At 43.1% G+C, this 16,048-nt stretch overlaps 1 protein-coding gene across 5 annotated transcripts in view; it reads right to left on the minus strand.

Annotated features, from left to right (window-relative positions):
* Syncrip (synaptotagmin binding cytoplasmic RNA interacting protein) overlaps window positions 1-13,366 on the minus strand; it is a 29,577-nt gene extending 16,211 nt beyond the window's left edge. The window contains exons 1-6 of one of the 5 annotated variants that reach the window (XM_031343336.1): window positions 12,689-13,358; window positions 11,205-11,364; window positions 10,402-10,520; window positions 10,179-10,286; window positions 7,732-7,845; window positions 7,449-7,625 (exon numbers count right to left, since the gene is read on the minus strand). In XM_031343336.1, the coding sequence (XP_031199196.1) occupies window positions 7,449-7,625; window positions 7,732-7,845; window positions 10,179-10,286; window positions 10,402-10,520; window positions 11,205-11,352 (666 nt within the window). In that variant the 5' untranslated portion in view covers window positions 11,353-11,364; window positions 12,689-13,358. Of the gene's footprint in view, window positions 1-7,448; window positions 7,626-7,731; window positions 7,846-10,178; window positions 10,287-10,401; window positions 10,521-11,204; window positions 11,365-12,688 lie in introns of all 5 variants that reach the window. The other 4 variants (XM_031343335.1, XM_031343334.1, XM_031343338.1 and 1 more) reach the window with 4 other exon arrangements.
* Window positions 13,367-16,048: the final 2,682 nt, after the last annotated feature.

A 16,048-nucleotide genomic window follows, 5' to 3' on the forward strand; every position in this document is an offset into this window, starting at 1 on the left:
TTTTTTTTTTGGTATGTGGTTTGAGTGTCTAAAAGGAGGCTGGAAGTAAAATCCTCTCCCAAAATACTAATAAAATTCATTGTCAATATGCAAACAGACATCCCATCTATAAGTGTTAACATATTATTAGCCAAGGTATTTTTTCACCAGGATATTTTCACTCTGGAGTACTGTCATAGACGCTGCAACCACCATCCACTGGCTCCACTTCACCAGCACAATACAAAATATACACACTTCCCCATCCACTTTCCTAGTTTTGGTTGCTAAATCTTGCTTCTTTTGTTATTGAGATAAGGGTGTGTTTATTTTATATGTACAACAAGTGTTTTGGCTGTGTTTGTGCCTGGTAACAACAGAAGTCAGAAGAGAATCTTGGGTCTCTCCAGAAGAGAGTTACAGATGATGGTGAGCCACTATATGGATACTATAAACAAAACCCAGGTCCTCTCTGAGCACAGTATGTGCTCCTAACAGCTAAGCAATCCCTGGGTTTTGGCTCTACCTTTGTTTTCTGTCTCACATCTCCAAAGCTGTTAGACAGACAAAGATAACAGCTCACTTCTGTTCCTCCTGCCTCTTCCTTTCCAGCGCTGGATTACAGGTATTCATCACACACTTGATTTATGTATTATCAAAAGAAAGCCTTTATCTAGGCAAGCAGGCTCTCTCCTGAGTTACATCCCCAACCTTATTTCCTGTTTTTGACAAACCAAAATATTGTACTAAGTATCTCATAGAGATACGAGTGAAAATATCATAACCCATTAATCTACTCCTAAACCCTACAACTGAACATTGTACCACATTTAAAATTATTCCAAGTGGAGACTAGAAAATCATTCCAAGATATTCACATATCAAAATTCTGTTACTAAAAAAAAGAGAGACTAGTTAGTTTATTCATCCAGAAGCTACACACTGGCACTGGTTTAACTGAAATAAAACACAAAGTGGGGACTGAGGCTGGCAGTTCCAAGCTAGATAGGTCTACATTGTGGGATACTGTCTCAAAAAAAATATTCTATGAACACAAATGTCTTGCCATGTACTACATACATACCCACCCATCTATTAAAAAAGTTTTTTTTCTGATACTAGATATAATTCAGACAACTAGGCTACCTTTCCAAAGCTGTTAAATAGACTAAGATAACCTCTAAGTTCTGTTCCTCCTGCCTTTATGTATCCGCTTAAATTGTTGTGCCTTGTTTAAGGTAGGGAAGCAGATTAAGAAACCTAGTATCACATTAAAGCTATGCTAGTAAGTTGTTAAAGCTATGCTAGTAAGTTGTAAGGCTCAAAGGTTACTCATTACTCACTCAGGTTTTTTACACATTTGGATAAACTGCACCCTAAATATATTTCTATACACTCAAGTATTAGAGCAGCTCTCAGAACTCAACAGAAAACTTTCTTTGTGCAATGGGTGGTAGTTAAGACAGAAACTCAACACCACAAAGTGTGAGGAGTCAATGGAGATCTCAGTCACAACTGGGACCTCTACCAACAAAAGGCAGAAAGTCAAAGCTGACTGAAGAAGATACAAGATCAAGATAGCGTAGAGAAGCAAAAGGCTCACTAGCCCCTATTCCTAAATGAGTACTTAGTGGCTTCTGGGGTAAAGGGACTCAGCTCCCTTTAAGGGTTATGACCCTTGGTAGGTTGACCACACTCCAGTAGATGGTCCCAACACCCAGAAGTTTATGAGTAACAATCTGGACTCAATGAATATTGCTAAATGAAAAATAAAAAATTTTAAAAATTGGACATGACACTTGCCGTTAGTTTCAAATACTCCGGGGGTAGAGGCACACAGTTCAAGGCCAGCCAAAACTACTTAATAAGACCTTGTACTTAAAATAAAAAAAGAAAAGAACAGAAAAGAAATTTGGGGAGAGAAATACAGAGGTAGGAATGGATCTGACAAGTTAGGGAGAAGAATGTGAAGATAATCAAAATATAGTGTATGACTTTTTCAAACATACACATGTATTTATGTATCCCTCTCTCTCTCTCTCTCTCTCACACACACACACACACCCCTACTTAAATACATGTAGGCTTTCAAGATAGTGTTTCTCGCCCTGGCTGTCCTGGAACTTACTCTTTAGATCAGGCTGGTTTCAAACTCAGATCCACCTGCTTCTGCCTACCAAGTACTGGATTGAAGGTGTGTACCACCATGCCCAACTGAAACAAAAATATTTTCAAAAGAAACCTCATGGCTTTTTTTTTTTTTTTTTTTTTTTTTTTTTTTTGTTTGTTTTCTCTGTGTAGCCCGGGCTGTCCTGGAACACACTCTGTAGACCAGGCTGGCCTAGAACTCAGAAAATCCACCTGCCTCTGCCTCCCAAGTGCTGGGATTAAAGGCATGCTCCTTTAAATAGGATGGAAGATGGTGCAGCAGTTAAGCGCAAACTAGCTGCTCTGCCAGAGGACAGAGGTTTAGTACCCAGCCAGGTTCTACAGGGTAGATCACACTGTCCAGTTCTTGGGGATCCAATACCTACTTTTTGCCTCAACCACAATAGCCTCCCACATCGCATACATACATGCAGGTTGTGTGTATATAATACGTGTACACACACATATTTCTATGAATATGCATGTATATTTATGCATGTATACATATATACAAATATACACAATACATATATACATGTAAATTACATATATACATACTTATGTGTATATATATATATATATACTTATACACACATATAAGGACAATATATATCCAAGCGATTCTAGTAAATTTAAGTGCCACCAAAAATATCTTTTAAAAAGCACTGAATTGCAAAGTCTATTTATCCAGAAGTAAAACATGCTTCATTTAAGAACCTGAATCATAAGAAAAACCTAGAAATGTGGAAAGGTTAAAATAAGAGTTTGTAGACCAATCAAAAAGGCCATATGGTCATCTATGTTAAATCTCTACCTTAGACTTAAAATACTGTTATTAATACATCATGCATGTTAAAACTATACATAAGCAAACTATAATAATACAATCTTGGACTGGATTCGTTAAACCATGGAGTTTTCTAAACTAAAACATTTCAGCCTATTCACTGGTGCTCAAAATCATGTTAATAGGTTACATGTTGTCACTATTTACCCTTTCTCTGTGGCTTCTTGAATTCTTCAAAAAGTGAAGAGCGCTGGGAAGTGGTGGCATACGCCTTTAATCCCAGCACTTGGGAGGCAGAGGCAGGCGGATTTCTGTCTGAGTTCGGGGCCAGCCTGGTCTACAGAGTGAGTTCCAGGACAGCCAGAGCTATACAGAGAAACCCTGTCTCAAAAAACCAAAAAAAAAAAAAAAGTGAAGAGTATGAACAAAAAGGTAGTCTACAAGAATAGAAATTTGGCCTGTTAAGAGCACTGCTACTTTTTGTAGATGAACCAGGTTAAGTCCCTACATGGGTGGTTCACAGCTACCTGTAACTCAGTTTCACAAAATCAGACACCCTCTTCCGACTTCCTGACACCAAACACAACCAACATACATGTAAGCCAAACACTCTTATCCAAAAAGTTGAGTCTGGTATCAATCAATAAAATTCTCTTCAGCTTTTCTTCAGTAAGATGGCTCTTTGTCTTCATTTATGTTACCACTTCAACTTTTAAAGGTTTGAGGTTTTTTGTTGTTGATGATGTTATTGTTTAGGAGCTAGTGAAATGGCTCAGTGGTTAAGACCATCAACTTCTCTTCTAGACGACCCAAAGTTCAACTCCCAGCACCCACCTGGCAGCTCTCAATCCTCTGTTAACTCCAGTTCCAGGGGATCCGACACCCTCTTCTGGCCTCCACCGGCACCAGGCACACAAGTGGTACAGATTTACATGCAGGAAAAACACCCATACATGTAAAAAAAAAACCTTTAAGCTACTTTATTGCCACCTAGAAAAAGTGGTGTTATTCTTATACCCCAAGCAAATGATTTTTTTTTAATGTGTTGTGTATACATATATACAGTGGCCATACAATCTAGCTGATACTAGGTATCTTCCTTTATCAATTCTCATCTTTTGAGACTAGATTTCTCAATGAACCTATATGGAGCTCACAGACAAGAAATAGTGGGCAAATGAGCTAAAGAGATTCTTTGTTCCCATCCCCCAGGGCTTGAGTTATACAAGTTTATCACCAAGCCTGCCTTTTATTTTTTTACATGGGTGCTGGGGATCTGAACTCAAATCTTCGTGCTGGTATAGCAACACTGGGTCATTATGTCACCATCCTAGCCCTAGGAAGATTAGATCTAAAGTACTTCTTTCTACAGTCCTTCATTTCACCTCCACTGATGAAAGAAAACTTTTGACAGCTCAAAGGTTGCCCTACCCTGCAGAGTTATACCATATTCCCTCTGAAAGAGAAGCATTCTTTTAAGGAGGAAAGCTATGATTTAAAAAGAAGGATTAGGAATACAAAGGAAGTTTAAGGTTATGCTTGAGCTACAAAAAAATCCTTTTAATAAGTTCTAAGAAAGAAAGAGAGGGAAAGAGAGAGAGAGAGAGAGAGAGAGAGAGAAAAGAAAGGAAAAGCTGGGCAATGGTACATGCAGCACTTGGGAGGCAGAGGCAGGGAGATTTCTGAGTTCGAGGCCAGCCTGGTCTACAAAGTGAGTTCCAAGGACAGCCAGGGCTACACAGAGAAACGCTGTATCGAAAAAAAAATAAGTTCTCAACTTATTTCAGAATTAAGTTTAGGTTATGTTTATTTAGTTTAGGTATGCTACACTATTAGGCCATGAAACTAAAGACTGCAGTAAGTAGTCTACCAATCACTTTCTAATTGGATATGAGGCCACCTCCATGAAGAGACTACAGGTCCAATACTATAAACCTGATCAACTGTCTATGGCTGGGGCAGGTCACAGGCAGACCCAAAGATGTTGGCTATTTGCTTTATGTTTTGCTAAGGAGACATTTAATAAAACTGCCTTCTAAACATTTATGGATTTCTTGTTAAATTTTGTTTTGCTTATTTTTTTTCTTTTAACTATGTTGAATACAGACACTCAAACAGGCCAGAAAATGATGCTGGATCCCCTGGAGCCAGAGTTACAGGAGATTGTAAGAAACCCCATGGGGGGTACTGGAAACTCAATTGGGATCCTCCAAAAGAACATGTGTTCTTTACTGCTGAGCCATCTCTCTAGGCCCCTAAACATGTATATTTATACCAATAAACTTGTGCTGCCCTCAACCTTAGGCAAACACTTCTTATATAACAGAGGATGATGCTTAATGCAGAGAAATCCTATCTGGTCAAACTGCTGACTATTGACTGCTTGGTTCTAAATGGTACATGGTATCCCCTCTTCAAGGCTTGGCGGGAGGAGTACAGAACTGGGAGATTGGGAGCAGTGTTATGAAGCACAGACTTCTGAAGTGGTATACCCTTTGCAATCACAGATATATGTAAGAGCTGAGGGCTCATATTTAACCTACCATCAAGGATGAAGGAGGACTCAGAAGTCCCAACTCTTCACTGAAGAGCATTTGAAAGTTACTAGCTATAGGGAAGAGGGAAGTCTTTTTCTTCGGTGGTGTAAACACTTAGTTGTCCAGAAAATAGCCTCCTGCTCGTGCTTATACTAGGTAGGAAGAACGGAATCAGTGAGAAATAAGGGTATGAAACAGGGAAAGGAAAGGGAGTGGGGGTTAACATTATATTCTCTATATAGGTATTGTCAAATCTAAAAACTGGCTATAAAAATCCCAAATTTCAAAAATAAAATTAAGTAGAAGCATAGTGTTGTCTGTCTTTAGGCACACTACAGAGGCAGAGGCAGGTGGAGTTCCAGGGCAGCCAAAGCTATATAGTAAGACCTAGTATCCAAAACAAAAAACCTCATAAAACTAAAGAACTTCTAACTCAAATATCCCTTTTTTTTTTTTTTTTTTTTTTTGGTTTTCTGGGTTTCAGGGTTTCTCCGTGTAGCCCTGGCTGTCTTGGAACTCTCTGTAGACCAGGCTGGACTTGAACTCAGTAATCCGCCTGCCTCTGCCTCCCAAGTGCTAAGATTAAAAAGGTGTGCGCCACCACTGCCTGGATCTTTTTTTTTTCCCAGAAGAAATCAACCTTAAGATTTTAAATTTGGGGCTGGAGAAATGGCTCAGTGGTTAAGAGCACTGACTGTTCTTCTGAAGGTACTGAGTTCAAATCCCAGCAACCACATGGTAGCTCACAACCATCCCTAATGAGATCTGACTCCCTCTTCTGTAGTGTCTGAGACAGCTACATATGATAAATAAATAAACAAACAAACAAACAAATAAATAAATCTAAAAAAAAAAAAAAAAAGATTTTAAATTTGTTTAGATTCCACAAAACAGATAAGCCAAATTTAACAAATATCTGTCATAGTGAGTTGTCCATAGAAATAATACAACCAGGTCTGTGAAGGAAGAGGCAGGAAGATCTCTGGGAGTTTACATTTCCTGGCCTAAGATAAGTGCAAATATGCCACAGCAACATAGCAAAAAAGTAACACATTCCTTAAGTTTTAATTAACCCCTGGATCTTAAGACTTTTTTATAATTCACTTCCCCTTCCCTTTCCTCCCTGCAATTCCTCCAGTGTACACTCCTTTGCTTGCTCTCAAGTTAACAGCTTCTTTCTTTAACTACTGCTGCTCACGCTGGGGTTTGTTATTTACTCATGTATATTCCTATGAGTTTCTCACCACCACACCAGGCTGGCCTCAATCATGGCAAATCTTCATGCCTCAGTACAGAAATTTAGTTATGAGCCACAACACCCTGATCAATCTTTTTGATTCACAGAATTAAAAGAAAATTAATCTGTTATATAAACCATAATTTTGAACATGTTTAAGTATTAAGAAATAGTTCTCAAACATCTGGTTGTTTTTAAATCAAACATTCCCACTCACAACAAAATCTTTTATGTTGCTACCTAGACTATCTTTTTATTTTACGTATATGGGTGTTTGGCCCACATATTTGTACACCACATGCATGCCTGGTACCTCCAGAAGAGGGCATCAAATCCCCAAGAACTAGAGTTATAAATGGTTCTGAGTTGCCCTATGGGTACTAAAGAGTTCAATCTGGGGCCTTGGGAAGAGTAGCCACTGTTTCTAATAGCTGTCTTACTTGTTTATTTACTTATCTATTTAAAATATATGGATGTTTTTGTGAATTTCTGAATGAAATATGTGGTCGAAGTGTGGGAAAATCTTTGGAAGCCACATCATTTTCATATTCCTTTAAATTTACACAGAACTATCCAAAGCCAGATGTTATCAACTAGAAAGTTTGTACCAGCATCTTAGAGATTCTGAATCTTATCAAGTATCCCTATGATATATATATATATATATATGAAAATAAAAGGCACCTCAAAAACTGCCGGATAAGACATAAGAAAAACCTGACATTAAACATAGAGAGAAAAAGGAAAAAAAAAAACTTACCAATTTAACAGCCTCTTGTGCTGCTTCTTTTGTACAAAAAGTGACAAACGCATAACCTCTGTTTAGACCAGTAAGCGGATCCATCATTAAACGAAGATCCCATATAGGTCCAGCTTTCTCAAATAATGGAACAAGCTCATCCTCAAACAGATCTCTGGGGATCTTCCCCACAAATATCTGGAAATTAAATATAAATTCACAATCATGGAGAATTCTTTAGGAAACTAGATAGCTGTGGGGTTTTTTTCTTTACTACAAATGGTACAAGTTTAAGTTTCTTTACCTCAGTGCCAACAGAAGGCTGCTGACCTGAATAAACGGAATCTGGAGGTGGTCCCCCATACTTCCTCTGACCTGTAGTCACATCAAGTGTGTAGCCTGTTCTTTCCAAAAGTGCCTTGAAAAGTTCAAAATGTTATTAATGCTTCATTCACAAAATACACATATAGTTAGTAATTAAGTCAATCCTGTTCAAATATTTCTAGTTATCTTAGCAACATTCCTCCATACAAATGTATAAGATCTGTTTTAGAATTCTCCCTTTTATGTATACCTATCATCAAAATTTCAGAATCCTGTGAATCAGTTTTTTGGCCAATTAATTACTGAGCAATAAAAATTAAAATCTATCAGCAACCTCCAAGATATATATCCACTGTGCTAAGAAAACCTCATTAAAAGCGGGGATGGCACTGGGCAGTGGTGGCACACCCCTTTAATCCTAGCACTTGGGAGGCAGAGGCAGGCGAATTTCTGAGTTCAAGGCCAGCCTTGTCTACAGAGTGAATTTCAGACAGTCAGGGCTACACAGAGAAACCCTGTCTCAAAAAACCAAAAACAAAAACCAGGCTTGGCTTTAATCCCAGCAGTCAGGAGCCAGAGCACAGAGGATGTCTGAGAGTTCGAGCCCATACATTGAGAAAGAAACCCTGTCTCAAAAAACAACTAACTCACCCCCCAACCCCTCTCTTACACACAAACAACACAACGACACAAACAGGAAAAAAAAAAAAAACAGAACACCTCATTAAAAATCCAACAATTTGATTACTACCCCAACTTTGGATTTCTTATACCTTACCCCAATACATACAATATCATTTATGGGTATTTCGTCACCTCCAAAATACTGCTCCACTCCTTAAATCATGTCTATAAACTTGGGAGGCTATATGAAAAGTTTTTCTATTATTTGCTGTCAAAAGTGTGGTGTGCCACAAACAACATGCCTTGTTCAGAAAAAAATAGCCAAAATGATTTTGAAAAACAGTAAAAACTACAACCATGTATGTCTAGATTTATCTCCCTCAACTTGTTAAACTCACTTTACTCAACTAGGCTTTTTTCTTCATCATTACAGGTAAAAGTGACAAAAAAAGAACATATGTAACCTGTTTAGCCATGTAAGCTCAAAAGACCCACTCTTGTCTAACTATGAAAGTTCTCTAAGTAATAAAGTAATCAGCTGACAATTCAAAATAAAGAGACCATATGACAAAACTTAACAAAATGTTAAGTGATTGGAGACTAAGTCACCTCAATCCCTCAAAATTTAATCGTTTTTACTCAGAGCATTATATATGAAATTGTGGGACAGACTAGTATTTGCTTAATGTAACCTATCCCCCCCAAAAAAAACCTAATTTATGAAAATATTATCAATTTAAAAAAGTATTCATAAACTTTTAAACAAAGTTTCACAAAAAGCTATATAATCTAATAGCCTTTTCATTAATACTCAAATTTTAGTCCTTAAAGTTATAACACTATGAAAAGCTGGAGAAATAGCTCAATGGTTGAGCATTAAGGCCCTAAGTTCAAATCTAAGCACCAACTAACTCTTTTCAGAAATTCTTAATAAATTCCCCAATCACATTGGCACATCTGCAATAGAGATTATAAACCCCACTTTTATTGGAACACTAAATCCATTCACAATCGTGTGTAACACTCATGGTTTCTATTAACAAGTAACTTCATACTCTAATCTTGTCCACATGATCTAGGCTCCCGTTCCCAATACAGGTAAAGCATTACACATTTATTCCCTTCTAAGCAACTGGTTTTCTTAAACCATAGCTCTTGCCTCAAGAAGTGATACATTGCTAAAGAATACCAACCAAAAACTAATATAAACCATACTCTTTGAACTATCCTTAACTCACCAAGAACGTAATACCTATGATGCCATTTAATCTATGTGACCTTAATAAATCCAATCAACCTTCAACAAAAGAAATTTTCACTCTCAACCAATCTTCTCTGCTTTCCAAAGTTGGTTGCAGAAATAACTGTCCTTGATAACTCAATAAAAGAAACAATACTGGCCAGACAGTGGTGGTGCTTGCTTTTAATCCCAGCACTTGGGAGGCACAGCCAGGTGTATTTCTGAGTTCGAGGCCAGCCTGGTCTACAGAGTGAGTTCCAGGATAGCCAGGGCTACACAGAGAAACCTTGTCTCAAGAAAAAAGGAAAAACAATACTAAAATTCTAAATTCATTGGGACCTCTGCCCCCGATTTGACAGCACAGTTTGGAGTAGTGGCCAAACAAATTTCAATGGTTTTGAAAAAACAAAACCAAAACTGGATACAGTACTTTCCAAAGTCTAATCATTATAAGACATTAACCTTAGAAATATATACACCCCATGCCATACTTCAGGAATATTTAACAAAGCTAGTAAATAACTGGGAAGGACTTAAAGCTACAGAAAGTTTTAGGGACATACCTTAATCTTTGCCTCATCTGGTCCTTTACTAGAATCTGCTACTTTGGTCCCTTGTTTCTCTCTCTGCCTATAAGTCTTCATGACTCCACATAAAAAGGCACTTTTGTTCTGTAAAGAAATGTTCCATTCACATTTAACATGAATATGTCTAATAAATTTAAATTAATACTTCAAAAATATTCATTTTTTAATTCTTTCTACACTGACATTAAATTTACATTACCTGAACATGAGAGAGATCACTGTCTTTAAACTGCTGAAGCACTGCCAATGCGCCGTCTTCATTGAACTCTTTTAAAGCTTCGATAGCTCTTTCATCTAAATCACTATGTGCAACTAGCCCTGGAGAAGAAAAAATTTAGTGAGTTATCACCTTTTAAATTTTCTAAATTATTTCTTCAGTCCTGTATTGCCCAATACAGGTTCATTATGACAGTGATTCTACCCTCCCCTTATCTACATAATAAAAAACATACTAAAAAGTCCTCTTAACCACACAGAAAGGAATCAACATATTTTACATCCTGTTTTGTGTCCAAGTAGTCCTGAACATTGAAATATTTCTACAGTAAAAATATAGGCCTACAAATCCTAAAGTCAACCAACAAAACACCAAGCATAACAACTGAGCCTCTCCTCAATGTCAAGAACCACTAGAAAAAGGAATCACCACACCAAGAAAGACAAGAACTAGCCTACAGTTACCAAGTTATTAAACAAGAATCCTGCTATAAAAATACCTCAAAAAGTCACATGGGCTGCTCTCAACATTTAGCAGCTGTTGCTACTATCATATACTTATCCGTCAGGCCAGACAGCCTTCCCCTGGGGAGGTCTATCCCCCCATTTCATCCCTCCCTCTACACTTTAACCTCTAGCTCAAACCTAAATTAACCAACTATCAGAACAAGGCAAAGCTCCAGTTCCCACGTTTATTGGAAACCACAAAAAGTTGCTATTTTAGCTCAAAGCCAGAAATCCAATAGAAAAATTTCATAATGTAATTTTGCAAGTGTTAGTTCTTACCTGCAACGTAAATTTCATCTAGTTTTTCAGCAACTTTCTGTGGTAAACCAGCATCAAGCAATGTCTGAAAATTTTCTGAATGGATAACTGCTGAAGTAGTATCCATGGGCTCTTCAGTACCATTTCCATTAACATGTTCTGTAGCCATGTTTCCAGAGATCTGTTCAAACGCAATAAGCAAAATTAAACTAGGATCTTCAAGCAGAGTAGAGGACAATGACAGTCCCAATCTTTACTTTCTCTACCACTTAACTACAACCAGCCAGCCTGAGCCTCCCTTGAAAGAAACCTTAAAAGTCACTATCGCCTGACAAGCCAGATTTTGGAGCCCGGGGTACAGAAGGACCGATCCACTCAATTCTTCCTGAGCACCACCCCTGACTTCACCTGCTAACACTCACTGAGAAAAACCTTATTACAAATGAAGCCCAATCAGCACAGCGACCGGCCCAGCCGGCCACATGCAGCAGTTCCAAAACGGAGAATTAAGGTGTGTGAAGCAAGCAACGCTGGGCTTGTCTCTCTCCAAGGTAAACCAGAAAGTGCGCTTTTCCCGCCTGCCGCTTATAGATCAGTAACAACAGCCAGCGAAGAACAAAGCGCTCACACAAGCCACCTTCCCACCACCCAATTCCTCCACCCTTCACCCCCACACCCCAAAGCCCGCCCCCGACTCCGCACCCGGAGCAGCAGCCTCACCGCTGCGGCCGCCGGGAACCCATTAGAAACACGTGCTCTGCGCCTTCAAATGTCCTACAACTTCCTTCAACGGAAACCCACCGAGTACCGGGCCGAGACGGTCATCACCGCCTCCCAACGTCAACCCGCAGTCGCGCTCCTAGCCCCCCGAACCGTGAACCGTACAGCCGCACAATCTCGCCCCTCAACACCGAGGCCGCCGCGGCGCCAGGCCACGGGCTTTCCCCGCCCCCCAGCGCCGCCGTCTCCGCCGTGACACATGGCTCTCCGCCCCGGGCGCTCCCGGGCGCCCGCGACCCCCAGCCTCCCGCACCCCTCGGCGCAGTGGCTGCGGCGCCGAGGCCGACAGCCAGCGCGGGGAGGGCGTTCCGCCGCCAAGCACACGCCTGCGGGAGCCGAGCACCGCCCAAGCCCGCCGGCCGGTCGCGGGACAGCACCCCGCGCCTCTCCGCCCACTCCCGCGCCGCCGGCCACGACAGCACCAAGTCCGCCGCCGCCGCGGCCGCCGCCGCTCGCGGTCCGCGCGGGCCACCGGGGCTGCCGAGGCGCCTCCTCCCCGGAGCGCTGCAGACAAAGCCCAGCCGCGGCAGCACATGGAGAGGAGGAAGTGGCGGCGCGGGCCGCGGCCTACTCTCCGGCAGCCCCGGCCAACGTGCTCTTCTTCCCCCCTTGGAATCCATTTTCCAGAAAAGCCGGTTTCTCCCCGCGCCGCCCTCCCCCAAGCACCCTCCACAATGTCAAGGAGCTCCCCCCCTCCCAGACTCGGGTGCCGGCGGTGTCGTTACCTCCCCGCGGGGCTGGGGCCGAGGAATCCTGTCCGACGGGGTCGGCTGGCGGGGAACGCGTGCTCGCTGCTCCCTGTGTCCGGCGCGAGTGGAGCTGTTGTAAAATGGCGGCCGGAGCTCACGCCGCTGGCAGCAAACCCGATCCAGTTCCACTCGCCTCCGAGCGCGCTCCCAGTGCGCGCGCGCGCGCCCCCGCGTGACCCCCCTTCCCTCCCCTCCCCGGCGCGTCTGCTTCTCTCACTCACTCCCTCAGCCCCTGCCCTCCTACGGCTCCTCCTTCTCCCCCAGCCACCTCCGCCGGCCGCCGGCCGCCCGGTCCCCTCGGCCTTCGTCCTTCCTTCCCTGCACCTCCTCCCCCAGCTTCCCCCCGACTCCCGTCCGCGGCCGCTCAGACGCGAGTGGCCGCCCTTCTCCTCTCCGGCTCTCCTCTGGCTCACGCCCTCCCTCGCTAGCTCTCTCGGCCCCGTCCCCAGTCCCTGCCGAGTCGCTCTTTCTCTCTCCCGCGCTGACGTGACGACGCAGCCGACGCCTCGGGACGCGCGCCCGCGGGCCCCGCCCCTTGCCCCGCCCCTCGCTCCCGGGGAGGATGGGGGGGAAGAGACCCCGCCCTTCCGCCGCGGCCACCGCGAGGGGCTGAGTGAATGAGAGACCCGCCCTCCGCGCGGACACTCCCTCGCGCTCCGCGGGCGGGGCCGCCGGCTCGGCGTGTCCCACTCGTTCTTTGTCAGGAGACAGGCATCTCCCCACCCCGCCCTCCCCGCCCCCACCGTCCCACCACCGGCCGGGGCTCCGAGGGTGCCCGACGCTGGCTGCCGGTTCCGCCGCTGTCGCCGCTGCCGCCGCCCCGCGCCCTGGGCGCTCGGGAAGCTGCAGGCGCACGTGTCCCCCGGGGCGGGGCGAGGCGAGGCAGACAATAGGGCTGCGGGGGAGGGGAGCTGCACGGGGGCGGGGGGATGAGGGGGCTCGGGGTCACCGGGTGGCGTGGCTCGAGTTCGGGAGTCACCCCGGGGAGCCCCGGCTTCCGCCGCTGGACAATGGGGCATCCCGCGGCCCGGCGCGCGCTGTCCTCCGCTTCCACGAATACCCTGGGCGGAGGGAGGGGCGCCGGGGGTTCGCGAGGAAATCCCAGTGCCTCCCGCCCGGGGATGACACCGAGGCCAGATTTGGAAGCTTAACCGACCCGGTGGTGTTGGATTGTGCAATATTCCGTTTCTGTCCCTGGCCTTTTAAGCCGTTAAGTGCTCCTCCTGGCACACTTTGAACAACTTGAAGCAGCACAAAGCTGCGTGCTTAGGACAACTGTGAGGAAAATGTGTTTCTTTTCAAGCATCTTGGCAATTAAATGTTATGTGAAGTGACATCTCCTTTGTAACCATTTACTAGGGACAAGAAAGACAAGACAAAGACGTTTGTATCTCCGGCGATATGGATACTAATTCTATCCAGGCGACTGTAATGAAATTGTAGCCTTACTCTTTTTGCAAAAAAATAAAAATAAAAATAAAATTACATTGAGTAAGCTACTGGTTCTTCCAAATGAGCTTTATACTATGATAACAAGCCAGTAGTCCAAGGAAAGTTAGATGAAACACCTCTTCAAAGTGCCCAGACACATAAAATGGAGCTTTTTACTCTGTTGACATGTAGATCAAATAGGAAATACTTCTGAAGTACTGTCTATCCAAAACCTGCTTAATAAGGCTCTGGCTATCCACCGCCTACATCCCATATGACCAAACATATCCCAGCTATGGTATTTGATTAATTCAGCAAGATATTGTAGTTAGTACCCCAGAAGTCTGAATAATGATATCAATGAAAAACAACCAAAATGGCAATAGAAAGACTGTAGATTAAACAAGGTGGGAAACGTTTGACACTTAACAGTTCTTATTTAATGACTCCTAAATAGAAGAGCTCTTTTAAAAAGTGCCGCTCCCTAGGCAATGTCAAGAATTCTCGAATTGAAACCTCTCCTCTCCAACTCTGACCTAAATTCCTTTCATGTTTTAGACCTTTTCGTCCCCCTTGCATATTTTAAAAGATTTAATTATCTGTATGTGTGTGTCAGCATGTGAGTATGAGCATGTGAGGGCAGGTGCCCACAGAGGCAATGGATCCCACTGGAGCTGGAGTTACAAGCAGTTAAGAGCCTAGGACGTGGAGCCTAGGAACCCAACTCAGGCACTCCTCCAGCCCCATACTTTTTTTGTTTTTTTAAAGGACTTCTGATACTCCTGTTTCAAAAGGAACCGAGAACCAGATTCTTCCTTTAATCACGGCTCTAATCCCAGCAGGAGGAAGAAGCTAAATAGCAAGTTCCAGGGCAACATGCTAAGTGAAAAACAAAAGAGCAACCTTGTCAGAGCTGGTCACCATTGACAATCATCCCTTACTACTGACAATCATCCCTTAGCATCCAACATTAGTTGTAAAAGGAATAATCTAGGGCATCAAAGACTCCTGCTGACACATCAGTTAATCAAATCCTCTGGGTTATCTCTTCCCTAAATTCCATATCTGCCTTGCAACAGTGCAAAGCACGGGGTAAAGCACCCTTTACCCTGTACACTAAAAATAGACGGATCTGATTCATCCACTCTGGACGTTCTGGTCCACTCAAGGCCGGCCTAAATCTGCATGTGTGTGGGTGTGTCTCCTGCCTCCCCCCACCTGTGACAGAAAATATCCTAAAAAACACTTGTAGTTCGGTGGATGATCCTGCTTGATCTCCAACATCTCCCCCACTTTAAAAAAAAAAAAATAGACTTAGGAGAAACTCCTAGACTGTATATGTCTCCCGTCACAGTCCCATGGAGCTCAGCTGGCCTAGGAGGACCTTGACTTTCTCTTGCTTTTACCTCCACCTCCCAGTGTTGGGACTGGCTTTCCTTCACTAGGCAAACACTCATCTGAGCTATATCCCAAGCCAGAGAGGTCTCTCTGTGTAGCCCTGGCTGTCCTGGAACTCACACTGTAGACCAGGCTGGCCTCAAACTCAGAAGTCCACCTGCCTCTGCCTCACAAGTGCTGGGATTAAAGGCATGTGCCACCACTGCCCAGCCAGCTCAAATCTTTAAGCTCCTCATTTTAGCTACTTAGCCAACCACAGCTGTCTTTTCCTTAATTGTGGCATTTCTAAGGTAGTTCAAACTAAAAAACCTACTCAGAAGTGGTTGGTGTCCTAGGCAGAACTTAGTAAAAAACATTCAGCAGTGCCCTCTACTAAACACTTTCCCCCTTCTTTTCTTTTCTTTTTAAAACTATTTTATTTTATTTTATTTTATTTTTTAGATAGAAGGGTGGAATCCATTATTTTTATGCCATGGCTGGTGTCCAGGGCAGAACTTAATAAAAAAA

The sequence above is a fragment of the Mastomys coucha genome, unplaced genomic scaffold, assembly GCF_008632895.1.
Source record: "Mastomys coucha isolate ucsf_1 unplaced genomic scaffold, UCSF_Mcou_1 pScaffold23, whole genome shotgun sequence".
Classification (NCBI taxonomy): domain Eukaryota; kingdom Metazoa; phylum Chordata; class Mammalia; order Rodentia; family Muridae; genus Mastomys; species Mastomys coucha.